At 46.4% G+C, this 15916-nt stretch overlaps 1 protein-coding gene across 2 annotated transcripts in view; it reads left to right on the top strand.

Annotated features, from left to right (window-relative positions):
- Window positions 1–15916, top strand: part of TBX2 (T-box transcription factor 2) — a 30703-nt gene that overhangs the window by 11782 nt on the left and 3005 nt on the right. For both annotated transcript variants that reach the window (XM_069226453.1, XM_069226454.1), the window contains 4 exons: window positions 426–572; window positions 3833–3909; window positions 4981–5150; window positions 8577–9199. In XM_069226453.1, the coding sequence (XP_069082554.1) occupies window positions 426–572; window positions 3833–3909; window positions 4981–5150; window positions 8577–9199 (1017 nt within the window). The remainder of the gene's footprint in view (window positions 1–425; window positions 573–3832; window positions 3910–4980; window positions 5151–8576; window positions 9200–15916) is intronic.

Here is a 15916-nt window from a genome sequence, read left to right as displayed (position 1 = left end):
TCTGACCTTTTTATCACATTGGTTTTGAAGTACTCAACTGTGCTCTTACCCATTTCAAATTTTATTTTTGGGCTATATTTCTAAGTATATAGAGACTGAAGTGTTATTTTTAACGTACACTTGCAGTCATAAATATAAACAAATAAGAGTTCTATAAGGTTTTTGGTTTCCCCCCTCCACCCGGGTCCGCGAGGCCTCGGAATGGGTACATCTGTCCCGCTACAGAGGTGTGTGTGGGGTGCCCCGGTGAAGGGGTCCGGGGGTGAATGTGTACATCACTGGTTGTTTAGCGTTGCTTGTGATGGGCAATGCCAAGGTCTCTGTCCCTGCGCGCGCGCAGTACCGCACGCTCTCCCGGAGCCGCGGCTTGCAACACTGGATCCGCCTGATCCCTGGGTAATGTGGGATCTGCTCTCTCCTCACAGACCATCCTGAACTCCATGCACAAGTACCAGCCGCGGTTCCACATCGTGCGGGCCAACGACATCCTGAAGCTGCCCTACAGCACCTTCCGCACATACGTGTTCCCCGAGACAGACTTCATCGCCGTCACAGCCTACCAGAACGATAAGGTGAGGAATGGTGGGGGCTGGGGGCGCTGCACAACCCCCTCAATACGCCTGTCTCTCCTGTTCCAGCAACGCATGCACATAGTGGGGAGAAAACAAAAGAGGCCTACGCTTCGGCACAGTTTTAAAGATACTCAGGGCCATATTTATACTTTTTGACGCAAAACTGCGCTAACGCAGTTATGCGTCAAAAAAATTTGCTCCGGCTAACGCCATTCTGAAGCGCCATGCGGGCGCCGTATTTATTCAATGACGTTAGCCGGCGTTAGCCGCCGGCGCTGCCTGGTGTGCGTGAAAAAAACCGATGTACACCAGGCAGCGCCGGCGTAGGGGGAAAATGGAGTATGGGCGTCCAAAAATGGTGCAAGTCAGGCTGAGGCAAAAAAATCGCCTCAACCCGATTTGCGCCATTTTTTTACGACGCCCAACCCCCATTGAAATGACTCCTGTCTTAGCAAAGACAGGAGTCATGCCCCCTTGCCCAATGGCCATGCCCAGGGGACTTATGTCCCCTGGGCATGGTCATTGGGCATAGTGGCATGTAGGGGGGCACAAATCAGGCCCCCCATGCCACAATTTTTTTTTAAAAAAAATACTTACCTGAACTTACCTTAATGTCCCTGGGGTGGGTCCCTCCATCCTTGGGTGTCCTCCTGGGGTGGGCAAGGGTGGCAGGGGGTGTCCCTGGGGGCAGGGGAGGGCACCTCTGGGCTCATTCTGAGCCCACAGGTCCCTTAACGCCTGCCCTGACCCAGGCGTTAAAATCCGGCGCTAATGCGGGTTTTTTAGACCCGCCCACTCCCAGGCGTCATTTTTGCCCGGGAGTATAAATACGACGCATATGCATCGGAGTCATTTTTTAAGACGGGAACGCCTACCTTGCATATCATTAACGCAAGGAAGGTGTTCACGCAAAAAAATTACGCTAACTCCATGAACTTTGGCGCTAGACGCGTCTAACGCCAAAGTATAAATATGGAGTTAGTTTTGCGTCGAATTTTCGTTGAAAAAAACGACGCAAATTCGGCGCAAATGGAGTATAAATATGCCCCTCAGTTTTATTCACGTGGTTATACCCGTGGCCTGGAGCTCGCTTTACACAAGATTGAAATGTTGCACCTGCGTTTTCTGTATTATGCGCCACGCACTTGGCTTGTTCAAATAAATATACAGCTCCTTTCTGGCCCCCCTAACATAAACTCCCTTAATTGAAAAACATTAACAATTATGTATCGTCCTAAATATTTAAATCTTTGTTTTTTTTCTCCCTTTTGGCTGTTTTCTCATCACCCCTTTGTTTTTGTATTCTTGTCTTTTGTTTCTATTCCTAATTTTGTTGCAAGAGCTGACCCGTTAATTACTACTACTCCCTCGCCCCTTTGAAGGCACGTGCCATTGCTGTCCTAAATGTGGGCCTCGGTGTGGAGGGGCCACCAAACGTGGCCTGTGTGCCACTGCCATCCCGACACCTCTCTGCACAGGCCTCGTCTCTCCGTGTGTACACGTCTGTCCTCGCAGAGAGCTGCTTGCCCATCCTCTCTTGTTTACTCGGGGAATTAGCTTCCAGAAGGGGGTCTGATCTCCTCCTCCGGGAGACTGCGGGTCCCCACCCCCCGCCACACTCTCGTCCCCTTACAAGTCTCCCTCCCTTGTCGCCCTTTCCCTCGTCGTCTCCCTCGCACCCCTTCCCTAAGAAAGGCTGCAGTCGCTGCACGTTATTTTATGGCATCGAGGCGCTATCAGTTGAAGCCCATATTGTGAGGGAGGTCCGATGTTGGAAGGGGCGAGAGATATTACTTTCCTTCTGTCCCAGAATCGCGGCGCGCGACCCACCACGGGTGAGGCTGGCGTCGATGCACCCGACGGGTCAGACGGTACCACCTTGCACTACTTATGAATGGAGGGGGGGGGGGCTGACTCACAAGAGGCCCCTCTCCCCCTCTGCATACACGGTTCATGCCACGGCATATTTTCATGCACGTTTATTTTATTAAAATGCCTAAAGACAGACCAGGAAGCAAAGGGTTACATCGTCGTGGGATTACATTTGCTCCTGGCTGTTAGGAGAGTTGTCTCCACATGTAAAGTACTTGATGCAGAGACAGTGAAAAGTTTTTCGCCTGTCAGTTTCTCTGTACTGTGCCAATAAACTGTAATTTGACCTTTGCACTGTGCCAATATCACTACAGTGGTGTTATTGATACCTGTTGGCCCACAAATACATACGTATCAATAACACCTTAAATTTAGACCAACTGTACACACAGAAAATGTCCTCATTAGCAGGATGCATAAGAAATGTACATTACTATACATATTGGTTATACAGTGTTATTGAAACTGACACAACCAAGTCTACTATAATAAATATGGCTGATTGCCTGTTCTCCAGAAGTTATCGTAAGGGACAAGCAGAAATGTAAAAACGGTGCCAAACACACTAGATCTAGTATGTAGGGGCTTTCTGGGGCACTGTTCTCCTCACCCGAGGTCTGAGAAGAGGCAGCCAGACGACCACCCCCACACCCCTCTCACCCGGACCGCCTCGCACATTTAACCGGGTTGTTTTCGCGGACTTCACATAGCGCCGAGACGCGGCATGCATTTTTAAATGCCGCCCCGGCCAGGGGACATATTTCAAAAGTCTGAATTATTAATCGGCCCAGTGTCGCCAGTACCACGCCGTTCTTCTGAGCAGATAAGAATAGCTTCTAAGCAGCGCGGCGCTGCGCAGTCGCCATCTTCCCCTCAGGGGGCCCTGAAAAATAACTTCCCCTCATTAGGAGCGGATGAATAATTCACTGCAAACCGCAGCATCGTTTTTAATAAAGCATGCGGTGTGTTAAACCGGAGATCCTCTGTGCGTTAAAGGGTTCGAGACCACGGAGGCCTCGGCTGGACCCACACGCTTTCAGCTGACTCTGTGCGCCCCCACCCCCCCGCCATGTTAATGTTAATGCCGGCCCCATGCCGAGAGCAGCAAGGGAGGCCTCTGCAGGACTAGAGGCACAGCGGGGGTGCGCTGTGTCCTGCGCACAAGGATGATGGGCCCTGCGTGTCTCGGCAATGGGGTCGGTGCAACTGCACCTGCTGCACCAGTGATAGGGGGACACGGGGAGGGTCTCTGTCCAAGAAATATTTATTGAAAATGAGCCCAAACGAAATTCCAAATATTCCATCTTGAAAAGTAGTAGAACTTAATTTCTTTTTTTCGCACTAATTCCAATTTCTACCAATAACGATAATCGTGGTCTTCTTTCCAGATCACGCAACTCAAGATCGATAATAATCCGTTTGCGAAGGGGTTCCGAGACACTGGCAACGGGAGGAGAGAGAAGAGGTACGTGAGTGATTATGGGGCAAGGATTATTTTGTTTTTGAAACCTCGTTGAAACCTCAATCTTGTTTCACTCCCCTTTCTTAAAGTTGATTTTGTTTTGGTGGAAACGGGTACAGGTAGAAAATAAATCTAAATTTCCACCACAAAGACCACGCTGTCACTTTATTTTTCATTTCATATGTGGTATATAAGTTTTTTCAATTCCATTATTGTGCGGTTGTCCGTCTGGCTTGAAGCTTTAAAAACTGCTTTTTGTGAACACAGTCGTGAGTTTAATGTTGTATTTGCGGAAAGATTTTTTTCTCTGTGGTACATTTGTTTATTTTGGGCAATGGAGGCTGATGTGGTGAGTGTGGTAGATTCGTTTTTGATTTATTAAAGGAAGGGGTTTGCAGTCAGTGTGGTGAATGAACTTCACAACTTCACGTGTGTGTGTGTGGATGGGTATTTCTATGCACAGGTACAAGCGTGGGAGTTGTGTGCCGTTCAAGTGTTGTCTGTGGGGGTAATTCCCGTCTGTGGTTAGCACAGTGTGGAAGATGTAAGGACGGGTTGTGTGGTGGGACATGTAGCCTGAGGCTTGTGTATGTGGGGGTGTGAGGCATGTGTTCATGAGGTGGCTTTATGCTGTTTGTGGCTTAGTGTGGGTGCAATAGTTGTGTGTGGAGTGAGGGCTGTTTGTAGGCACTGGTGTGTGGAAGGTGGTTGCATGTAAGGACGGGTTGTGTGGGGGGACATGTAGCCTGAGGCTTGTGTATGTGGGGGTGTGAGGCATGTGTTCATGAGGTGGCTTTATGCTGGTTTGTGGCTTAGTGTGGGTGCAATAGTTGTGTGGGAGTGAGGGCTGTTTGTACGCACTGGTGTGTGGAAGGTGGTTGCATGTAAGGGCAGGTTGTGTAGGGGGTTGTCTGCGGTATTAGAGGTGTGAGATGTGTGTGTAGGTGGTTGCTGTGGTCGAGTTGCTGCCCCACTGTGGGGGCTAAGGGTGGGTGCAGTTTCCTGGTGCATGGTTGTTTGAGTCTGTCGGTAACATTCACCCCTGATCTAGTGGTCTTTGCACCCCCCTTCCAGGAAGCAGCTGACTCTGCCCTCCCTGCGGATGTATGAAGACCACTGCAGACCTGACCGAGATGGGGCAGAATCGGATGCCTCCTCCTGTGAGCCCGCCCTGGGCAGGGATATCCTGAACTCCCCCCTGAGCGCGGAGCCCAGCCCCCTGAGACTCGGCCGCAGCATTAGAGGTGAGACCTCTGCCCGTCTCCCGTCCAGGGGAGGTGATTGGGATCTTACACTCTCCCAATACATTGATTTTCTGGTAAATGATTGGGTATAGGTGCTTTTAGCCGGGTATAAGGCGGTGTCTGTCGGATTCCACCAGGAGTTTTACACACAAATAAAAGCGCGCACACACTTTCTCCCATTCTCTGCTTCGGAGTTTTCGAAAACTTTGGTAAGTGTACATAATCTGTGTTCCCTCGCTTAGTGCCCGGCCAATCTGCCCCTTTCCACTGCCCCGCAAGCCCCTCTCGTGCCCTGCTCCTGTACAATGCATTTTTCCATCATATGCCAGCATGATTGTCGGAAAATCCGAAGCTCCCCCCATCATACTGACCGAGCTGGGCCCGGCTCCCCTCCACTGCCCTCCTGTGTGGTGTCAGGCACGGGCACACTTCACACTCCAGGCCGGGTGGCATGCCGGAGCATGCTGCTAGCAAGCTGTACATTCAGTGTCTGGTTAACACAGTAGTGCGGGCTCGAGCCGTGCCCCTTAGTCCAGGAGGACTTAAAAATACTTAGGGCCATATTTATACTTTTTGACGCACAACTGCGCCAACGCAGTTGTGCGTCAAGAATTTTACCGCCGGCTAACGCCATTCATACGCACCATGCGGGCACCTTATTTAAGGAATGACGTTAGCTGGCGCTGCTCACTGGTCTGAGTAAAAAAAAATGACTCAAATAGGCAGCGCCGGCGTAGGGGAAAATGGGGGTTGTGCGTCAAAAAATAGTGCAAGTCAGGTTTGAGGCAAAAAATCAGGCTGTGCGCTGTTTTTTAAGGCCCACCCCCTCCTGTGCGTCAAAATAACGCTGGGGTATAAATAAGGCGCACAGGCCTTAAAGTCATTTTTTGGGCAGGAATGGCTACCTTGCATATCATTAACGCAAGGCAGTTTCCCGCATTCAAAAAATGATGCACACAGTGGAATTTTGACATCCGCGGGGTCGGGCGTCAGAGTTTAAATATGGGGCAAGGTTTGCACCGAATGTGCGTCAACATTTTTGACACACATTCGGCGCAAACAGAGTATAAATATGCCCCTTATTTTGTAAGATTTGCATAATGAGGAGCAGTCACTCTAATTGTGCAGACATTTAGCCAAAAGTAAACATGTTCACTATGGTCACGTCCGTAAAGCCCCCTTTATACCAAGTCACAGACCAGTGTGGGAATATAATTATTTCAGTGATTTCGAACACGTTCTAACTAAAATGTGCATAGTCTAGAAATCTGTACAATAACATCCAGTGAATCTTTCTTCCTAGCATCTTATCCACAGGCATCTTTTCAGGCCTCCTTGAGTCTACTGTGTTTACTTTTTTAAACTCTTGTACTCGTCACAGTATTTACCAGAGCCCAATAAAGTAGAAAATAAATGCACATGTATATCTTTCTTCTTAACTGGCAAGCTCAATAGAAACCAGGTTGGCTCCCCCCTCTCTACTGTGAAATACGGTAGTGCCTCAGTGACAGTGATGGAGGGTTCAGGGGGTTCATCCATTTTACTGAAGTGGCCAACAGAACAGGAAATAAACGTACCCCTTTCATTTAAGGCCAGTTCTTCCTTTGCCATTCACCCCCAAACCACATGATCGCACCCGGCCATACCACAGCGGTACCTTTTCGCACACACCACACCCGCAAGGGCCCAACACCCCCACCCCCACACACTGATGCAGCACACACGGTCAGTCGCTCCTGTACCTAGAGAAGCACACGGGCCCTCTCGCTGTATCACAGGCACGCGCTTTTACAGTACACACCACATATTAGCAAATACACATACATTGCTGTACGTGCACGCGCACGCTTGTGTGCAGCCGAGCTTCACACACAGGCACTCTATCACTTGCACACTCACGTGACATCTGTAAATTAAAGACTCGCACCTGTAAAATCTTACAGTGTGACACCACCTCTTTACACTGACACTAACGCACGCCTGCATAGAAACCTACGGGTTTACACAGGCATGTGTGCCTCATGAAAATACACACAATCACTCAAACGTACACACGCACGCACACACTACCGACTTGTACTTCCTTTGCTCGTGGATTCGCCTACAGTGGGATCTCTCTCTCTCTCTCTCACACACACACACGCGCGCTAATTCTATGCCCAAATGTCGAGATAGGACATGAAAAAGTCGGAGTAAACAGACCGTTCTTTGTTTCCATTGTGCCGTCTCTGCTCTCCATTCACGTGCTGTCACCCGTCTGTGCCGCCTGTTTACCTTCCCTGTTTCCAAGTCACTTTCTTGACATGAATTGAAGACGGGCTCTGGCCTTTTAATTAACTTGTTCTACATAATGTACATACTGATATGATTTATGAGACACTTGTCCCTTGGGGAGAGGGGCAGGCAGTTCAACAGCTTGCATCTGCATTGGAAATGTTCCAAAAATAAAATCCAAAAGTAAGGAATTTAGGATGTGACTGAACAAACTTGTCTCTAGTCTGCTTTCTTCTGATTTAAACAACTAATTCAGGAGTGGGACTTCATTCCAATGTTAGAGTTTCAACCAGTGGCTGTTCTGTGTACGCAAAACACACACTAGGTGGGAATATGTGTTGTGACCCTTCTCTGGCATTAATGACATTTGGAAGGAACAATGCTCATAGGCTTTTGGGTTTAAGGCCACAATACAGAGGTAGGTTTTTTAGGCCACCTGGTGGTTTTGGTGGAATCTACAAAATACTGAAGTTTGGTCTCATAGTCCAGAAGTCCCGAGGTAAGTCTCCAACCATACTGCAGGAGTTCGGTCCTATAATGCCATATCTGTGAGTTTTCAGGACATTACTTAAATACTCGTGCTTCTGGGTGAGGCCAGGTGGCGGATTCTATTTCTTCTTGCATCAATTTGTATTAGAGAGAATAAAACAAGAGGGCCTGCTTGAATTTTCCCAAGTTAGAGCTTTACATGTCAACAGACTTGATCCCTCTGGTCTCCAGTGTGGTTGCCCTGTTTATTGGGCCCTGGTAATTAATGCTCAGTGTTTGCTGGTTTAAGCTAAAACACTTCCCGACACCAAATATTGCCACAGCTTATGCACTGTTAATGGAAGTTCTGAGCCAGAGACTACTGTCATATTAGAAACAATTGATTTGCAAATTGTTCACCGTTCATGGGCCACACAGCAGCTTGTAAGCCACTTAGGAATTACTGTGCCAGAAGCCCTTTCGGGTCAGGGAGAATGAGTTTTCAGACTGACGATGTTTGTACTGAGCGTGAGCATTAGAATACAAAAATGTCTTTTCTTTCGGGGTTGCTTGTAGGCTGCCTGACCCTTTTTATATGCGAGTCCTTCTGCGTGTGATCAAGAGGCATACTTTGCATGCAGTAGGTTTGTTGCTAATTATGACCCATCTTCCCCCTTTTTGCAGATGAGAAATCTTGTGTGGACAGTGATCAGGAGGACCTCGACAAACCCGAGGATAGGTCGGTGGGCAGCCACAGCCCAGAAGGCGAAGCTTCTTCACCCAACAGCCCTAGGCTCGAAGAAAAGGCAAAGGACCGACCCAGCCCGCAGAAGAAGGACCTATCCCCGGACCGCCACCATCACCACCCACACCACCACCGCAAGGATAATGATAGCATTTTCAGCATCAGACACTTGGAGAAGGACAAACTAGAGAGCAGAAGGAAAGATGAGCCCAAGAAGGACCTGGAGTGTGGGGCCTTGGGCAAGGAGAGCTTCTCACCACTGATGGTACAGACAGACAGCCCTCCCCACCTGAGTGCTAGCCACCTGCAAAGCCTTGCCCTGTCTGGGTTTCATGGGCAGCACTTTTTTAATCCACTTGGTGCCGGCCAGCCCTTGTTTATCCACCCGGGACAGTTTGCAATGGCGCCTGGAGCTTTCTCGGCCATGGGGATGGGGCACCTGCTGGCCTCCGTGGCTGGCGGGGGTGGCCTGGACAATGGAGCTCTATCCTCGCTTCAAGGAGCGGCCGGGGCTGCCTCCCCCTTCCCGTTCCATCTCTCCCAGCACATGCTGGCGTCTCAGGTGAGAACCCTTTCCTCTTTCATTCATTCATTTTGCGAAGGGTGTCTACAGTGGCCCATTTTCCTGCCCTCTCTCCAGTCCCACTGCTTGTAACCCATTAATAGGAACAGCTTTACAGATAACTGATCCTCTGTCCTGCTTGTATGATGTGAACCATATTTAACCCTTTACGGCTGGATGGGGGAGGGGGCTCTTGGAGACAGAGGCCTTCCTGACCCATCAGGTTGATTGAATTTGATACACAGACTTCAAATAACCTTTGAGGGCTTCCACCGCCGCTGAGACATGGGCCAGGTGGTCCCATTGATGTGGGGTAAGATTTCAGATCAACTGGAGCTGAGCTCCTCAATGAACCCTGCTAATTCTGCCCAGGAGGGGACGTGAAGGCTGTCACTGGATACCGGGGCTGCATTAATCACTCACTTTAATTCGAAGGAGTAGTGCACTGCCTGGTTTGTGTGCCATGGGCCTTGTAGTTTGCAAAAGCTGCTCTGACTATCTGTACTTTGCTTAATTCTTTGCATCTCTTTTCAGGTCTGGCATTAGCCAAGGCCTTTACATTTTGCTAAAATTATTGATATACTATACTTCTAAGGTTTTTGGCCAGCCCTCTTCATTCATAAGTCCTTTGTTGTGTCATTCACGTTTTATCATGTCCACTGCAGCAAATTGCATGAAGCTAAGAGTCCGCCCACTTCAGCCATTGGCTAACTTCACTATGAGTGACACAACGTTCACAAGGAGCACATCCAAAGTTGTTCCCTTCTGTTCTAGATACTGTAATATCATTGTGTGCTTTTTGACATCAAAAATATTTTTGCTTTTAGCCGTTTTGTAGGGTCGAGCGTGCAAGCGTCTGTCCCTGTTGTAATCTCTCTGTGGGCTTTTAACCACGCCGATCACTTGCCTTTTTAAATTTGCTTGATTTCATAAGTAAAAGGCTTGCATACGTCATGCTTTTTCCGGTGTTTAGTGAGAGCACCTGACCAACTACTGAAAACATACGAGGCTCCATGTTTTCCGTATGGTTTCAGGACTCATTTTTCTCTCTATTTCGTAGGCAGCATGATCTCGCTGGGCAGTAATCGAGCGCTTTTCATGACTACCAGTTTAATTCTATTGTTTATCCTAGCGCTCCTTCGCGAGTTCAAGGTTTTACACAGCACAATCATTCTAGTTTTTTATTACTATGCAAATGTGAAACCGGACCAGTCTTTTTGTTCTGATTAGTCACCTTCACGCTCAGGGCGTGGAGCTTTAAATCGTCTTCCTTATGTGAAATTGTATTACTTTCCATTTTCTGTTTATGTGGCAAGAAAAGTCAGGTTAGGATTTTACAACGCTTATAGCTCTAACGCGAGCAAACGCGAGACCCATTGTATTGCAAATGCTTGTTTATATTGGCAAGGGTTTGGTAGCTCACCCTACAATTACATTTTACGAAAAACGTCACAAAACGTAACAAGCCCTGACAAAGACAAAAGGCTGATAGCCAACGCCAGACCTACTGGCTTTGCCAATGCGGTTATATTAGTGTCAAAGTTACCACTAAGATGTGTAAGTGGAGTTGTGCTTCTCTGAGACATGTAAATCGATTTGGCAGGCCTCACTTTTCTTTTTTACATCCCTCTCTCCCCACCTTTTAGGTGTGCCTCCTAATTGCCATATTTTGTCTTAGTCTAATCTCCATTTCACCCTCATGTCTGCCCAACGAGCACGCTGATATCTCAGTCTCCGCCTTTTCTGTACCTCCCTGCCTATCTCTATTTTCCTTCTTTGTCATGTTTCCTCTTTAGCTTTCTCAAGTCTTTCAAACTCTCTTTGAAATTATGTCCAAAATCCATGATTTTTTTCTTTCTTAACTAGTGCTCCTTCTGTCAACACGGTCTCAAGTTCTCTAATTCTCCACCTCTAGCTTCTTAAATCCAATACCTTGCATTCTTCCTTTCACAAACTTTATAAAACCTGCCTCTCGTCTCCGCCTCCCTAGATGTCTCTAAAGTCTCTTCCTCCCTCCCTAGATGTCTCTAAAGTCTCTTCCTCCCTCCCTACATTTCTTGACAGGTATCCGCTCCTTTTTGAGCCTGATCTCTTTCTAATCTTATCGACAATAATAAAAATATTATTGATCAAATATACATCTCCCACAATAGACCCATTGTCTTCAACAGATGTTATTTTTTCCCATCCTAGTGGATCAGGTCATGTCCTTGGGAGGACCTTACCCACATCCACACCTGATCCCTGCAGGCTACCTACCGGTGTCAGCTGCCGGCTCTCGTCCTGTTGCACTGACTTACCCGCTGTAGCCACCCTGGAAGAAATGTACATTGCTTTACAGAATGCATATGGGGCTTGCTTTCCCAGCAGGGTCATATGTAAGAATACCGACCATAAGAATTCTTCCCTAAAAACAAATCATAACACAAATATAAATACCAAAATATCAGCAAGGTAAGTAGTATATTTAGGTAAGAATCGATTTAGGGCTTGATTTGTAGCTTGGTGGCGGGGTGCTCCCTCACTAACGCAACGGATATCCCATTTTGCCGTATTACCACTTCCGTGAAATATCATTCCCTTGCAAGAAGTTCGAGAGGAAGGATATCTGTCACATTCATGATGGAGTAAATCAGGCCCTTAATAATCTTAACTCATATATATATATATATATATATATATATATATATATTATTTTTTTTAAATATATTTGCACACACATCTATATATACCTTGAGATATGTATATATGTATATATATATCTCTTCATGGTGCAGAGGTGTGAGGTAAATATTGTAAACTTATACCTATCTATATATACTTACCTTGTTGATACCTTGGTCCGTGATATTCTAACGTACCTGGGTTATATGTCTTCAAGGTAGAGAGATGTGGGGTTAAGTATAGTAAACTTGTCCCTATTGGCATACACTTCGTCCGTATTTCTTGGAGCAGGATATTCAGTATTGGATATTGTGCTGTCGGACAGCTAGAAGTCACCTCAGACCTCCGTAATATCCACACTGCAGAGCTGGCGATGTCTGCACGGGGAAAACGCGTTCACACAACAATGTGTTGGGATATTCACTGACTGTCTTGGTGCCTCGCCGAGAGTGAATTCTGTATGAATAACATACTGCGCTGCGTGAATGCCCTCCCTCCTGGGGCGGGGGGGGGGGAGGTTTAGTCTATACACAGATAGATTATTTTGTGTCTGTTTTCTATTGTGCATCTTACACCTGGGAGTAGAGCGCCTGCCGATGAGGGCAGTAGTAAACATATCTGTATAATGTACTGGGTCGCCCATGGCTCATGGTGGGGCTGGTCAGGTGAGCATGTCTGTGTGCCTGAGTCAGGCCTCTGTGCACTGACTTTTAACAGTGCAGTGAAGAAAGGGGGCCTGGCCAGTACATGGTCACATTTCAGTTTGAGCATCCAGGTATCCCACATCTCAGTGGCCCATGTGATGGTTTTCGAGGGTCTCAAACCTCAGTCGGTGATTAGTTTTATCGCACATTTTTTATGTTTCCAAAAATGACACTTTAGAGCTGCGGAGGCCGAGAGAGACCCCCACCCCATTCTGCACTTGTGGCATTAGGCCCTGTGGGGACATAATGGCGCTAACCCTGGGCCTTTGACCCGGTTCCGAGGTGAGTTCAAACCAACAAGCACAGCTCGGGGACCTTGTGTACTAAGCACCAAGCCAGGCCGGGTGTTGTTGGCAGACTTCGGTTAGTCATTACCGGCCAGAAGATCCCAGTGGCCGCTGTCGGGTAATCCGACCCGGTAAAACAAAAATAAATACACACGCATATATATATTTTATATGTGCACACAGAACAACAAATACACAAACACATATATTTTAAATGCGCACACAGAAAAACAAATACACAAACACGTATAATATGTTATATACACAAAGAAAATATACAGAAATATATAATACTCTATATATACACACACACCTATACAGAAAGAAAAATAAATACACACATTTCTTATATTTGACATACAGCACATATATACACTTATGACGCGCACTCTTACATAATTTCCTCTGCAGTGCCTGGGCCAGGCTGTTTGTTGAATGCTCGCCGCTGACCTCGCCTCGCAGGCAGGTCACGAGTGGGGATGTGCACTGACATGCAGGGGTGTGTTATAGCTTCGCAAAGCTCTGTGGACACCTTTGGACCTTGTTCAAGGTTATTACGTTTTTTCACTTTGCTGCATTAGCTTCAAAATCATATTTTTTTCGACACTTTCTCTCATGCAAATCTATTTGCCAATGGAACATACTTTTTAGGAAAGAGCTGTTCTCTTGTGCAATACTATTGTGTGCGGAAAAGTTACAAAATGTAAACCTGCCTCCGAAAATCTGTGACCTTTTGCCACCACGCACACAAACTGCCCAAAAGATGTATAAACTTGCAAAGAAGGATTCTGCGCACATTTCTTATGTAGTCTCGCTGTGATTAGGGTATAAACGTTCTTGCTATGCAGTGAAAATATATCTTACCATGTAGAGAACATCTTAAAGCGGGGGAAGATAAACCGGGAAACTCAGCAAATTTTGCAAAGGGCAAAATCGGGAACCATCCTTCCAAAGTTGGCAAAGTGCACAATTTACAGCGCTTGAAAACAGCAGCAGTGAATTATGAAGCACTATATAAAAATATTATTGCTACAGACCTATTCTCCAAACGTATGCACGGCCTGATCCTTATAAAAAGAATCACTTGCATAGGGCCGGAGCCTTTGTAGAGGCATTATAGAATGAATCACCCCAGGTCTCCCTTGCCACATCTGTTGTAAACCCTCTTCTAAGACCAGCTACTTCAATGACGTGTATCAAGAGTGAATCAACTTCGATCTAAGAGAGGCAGCTATTGCCTGAATCAGTCTATAATTCACGCCTTTAATGCCTGGAATGGGCCCTATAGAGTTGACGCTGCAGGGAATCTCTAATAGTTATTGGCTCCTTTGATATCTGCCTACAGCCCCTTCTGAAATAATCACCAGAGCTATTGCAGAATTAATCCTTCCCCTGGTGTTTGCTCTGCCCCCTGTCGAATAGGACTGTTCCCTTGTTTGGTTTGTCAGGCTTAAATCCAACCAGAAAGAATCCATATTTTTGTTGTGCGGCCCATCATATCTCCAGTGTCCATTTTTACAATTCTCGTCTTGGTGTGAATTAAATGTTAGGTGTGGAGGGTCACGATCACACCGCGTGTCAGTGGAGAGCCATGACTGCCTTCCTTGAAGTCCTTGCTGTCAACGCCAGTGCCTGAGGGCATCATGGCCACATCATATCATTCGTGATCTGTTCTATCTACCGAACTCATTCCTTCTATCTCACACTCTTTCATTTGTCAGTCTTATCTCAACACTGGCATCTTTTTCTTATATCACCCCTTGTTTTTTTCTTTACCCTCTTTTCTCATTTTTCCTTCTCCTTAGCCCTGTTTCCTATTTATTTCCTTACCCAACTCTTTTTAAATTTCCGTGTCACTCTCCAAAAGTTGTTTTCCAGCCACTTCTATGATCCTTTTTCTATTTCTTCCTTTCATTTTTTAACTCCTGTTATTTTTTCAAGTTTCCGTGTTTTTCTCATTTCTCTACTTTTCTACTTTACACATTTTTTTTATTTTTACACCCCTTCCCTTTTCCGAGTTCACTCACACACACGCTACTAGAGGAGTTGCTCTCGTCCAGACAAAATACCAGAGGTGGAGCCGGACCCTGTGGCACTTCCTGCCTTGGGTGACGAGCCCCCCCCCCTCCCAGGGAACGACTTTTCTGCTTAACACTGACATCTGCTTCCTGAGCCGATCCCACACACGCCAGTGTTTTTATTTATTCCACTAGTTCACATTGTGCGCACAATGATCTCTATCCCAAGGCGAAATATGCTGTGAGTGTTACGTTGACAATTGCTTGTGCCATTTTCAACTTTATGTAGCAACTGAGTTTTTTTTTTTTAATTAAAATAAAAATGTAAATATATTGTAACGGGTATTACCATTACTGCCATTTAGTGTCATTGGTTGTTTTTAGTGAAGTATATCTTATTGACTAGAGTTTAAGTAGTTCCTCTTTTGTCAAAATCATGGCACGTACCATCTACGGTAAAATCTTCCATATAAAATTAAAGAGGGTAAAGATTTATATTTTAAATAGGCGAACGATTTATACTGTGCGTGCACGGTTTGCAGATCTTTGCCATTGTTGCATTATCGCCGTGGTTTGCTTATACAGCGCCTTATTCCACACACCTGCCGTTTCTAAGCTCTGTAAATTATACGTTTCATTAAAACCCAGTTTAATTGTGCCCAATTTGCCGATCTTCAAACGTTGGAAGGCCTAGTTTCCCTTGCTGGGATTCAAACGGTGTGACGTTCAGAGCACTACATGTCTCAGCAGCGTGCGTTTAACTCACCGAGCAATCCTGCCAGAATCATAACAGTGAAATTGTAGAAAGGATTCTCCACGTAGCCACATCTTATTTACAATATGAAAACCAGAGAAATCCATAAAACATCATTCAGTTGTGGAAATGTGAAGGCTGATAACTCCAGCACATAACCATCTTCCTGGCCCATATTTTGTAATGAAGAGTGAAGACATGCTGTTGAGTGGTTCAGTGTTGACCTGAAAGCAACTGTAGCTGGGAAGTTAGCTCAGTGGGTTTTAGTGATCTGGCTGAACCAAATCAGC

Source organism: Pleurodeles waltl, chromosome 3_1 (assembly GCF_031143425.1).
Source record: "Pleurodeles waltl isolate 20211129_DDA chromosome 3_1, aPleWal1.hap1.20221129, whole genome shotgun sequence".
In the NCBI taxonomy this organism is placed as follows: Eukaryota; Metazoa; Chordata; class Amphibia; order Caudata; family Salamandridae; genus Pleurodeles; species Pleurodeles waltl.
The sequence above is the reverse complement of the archived record's forward strand: the minus strand, read 5'-3'. Positions and strand labels throughout refer to the sequence as shown.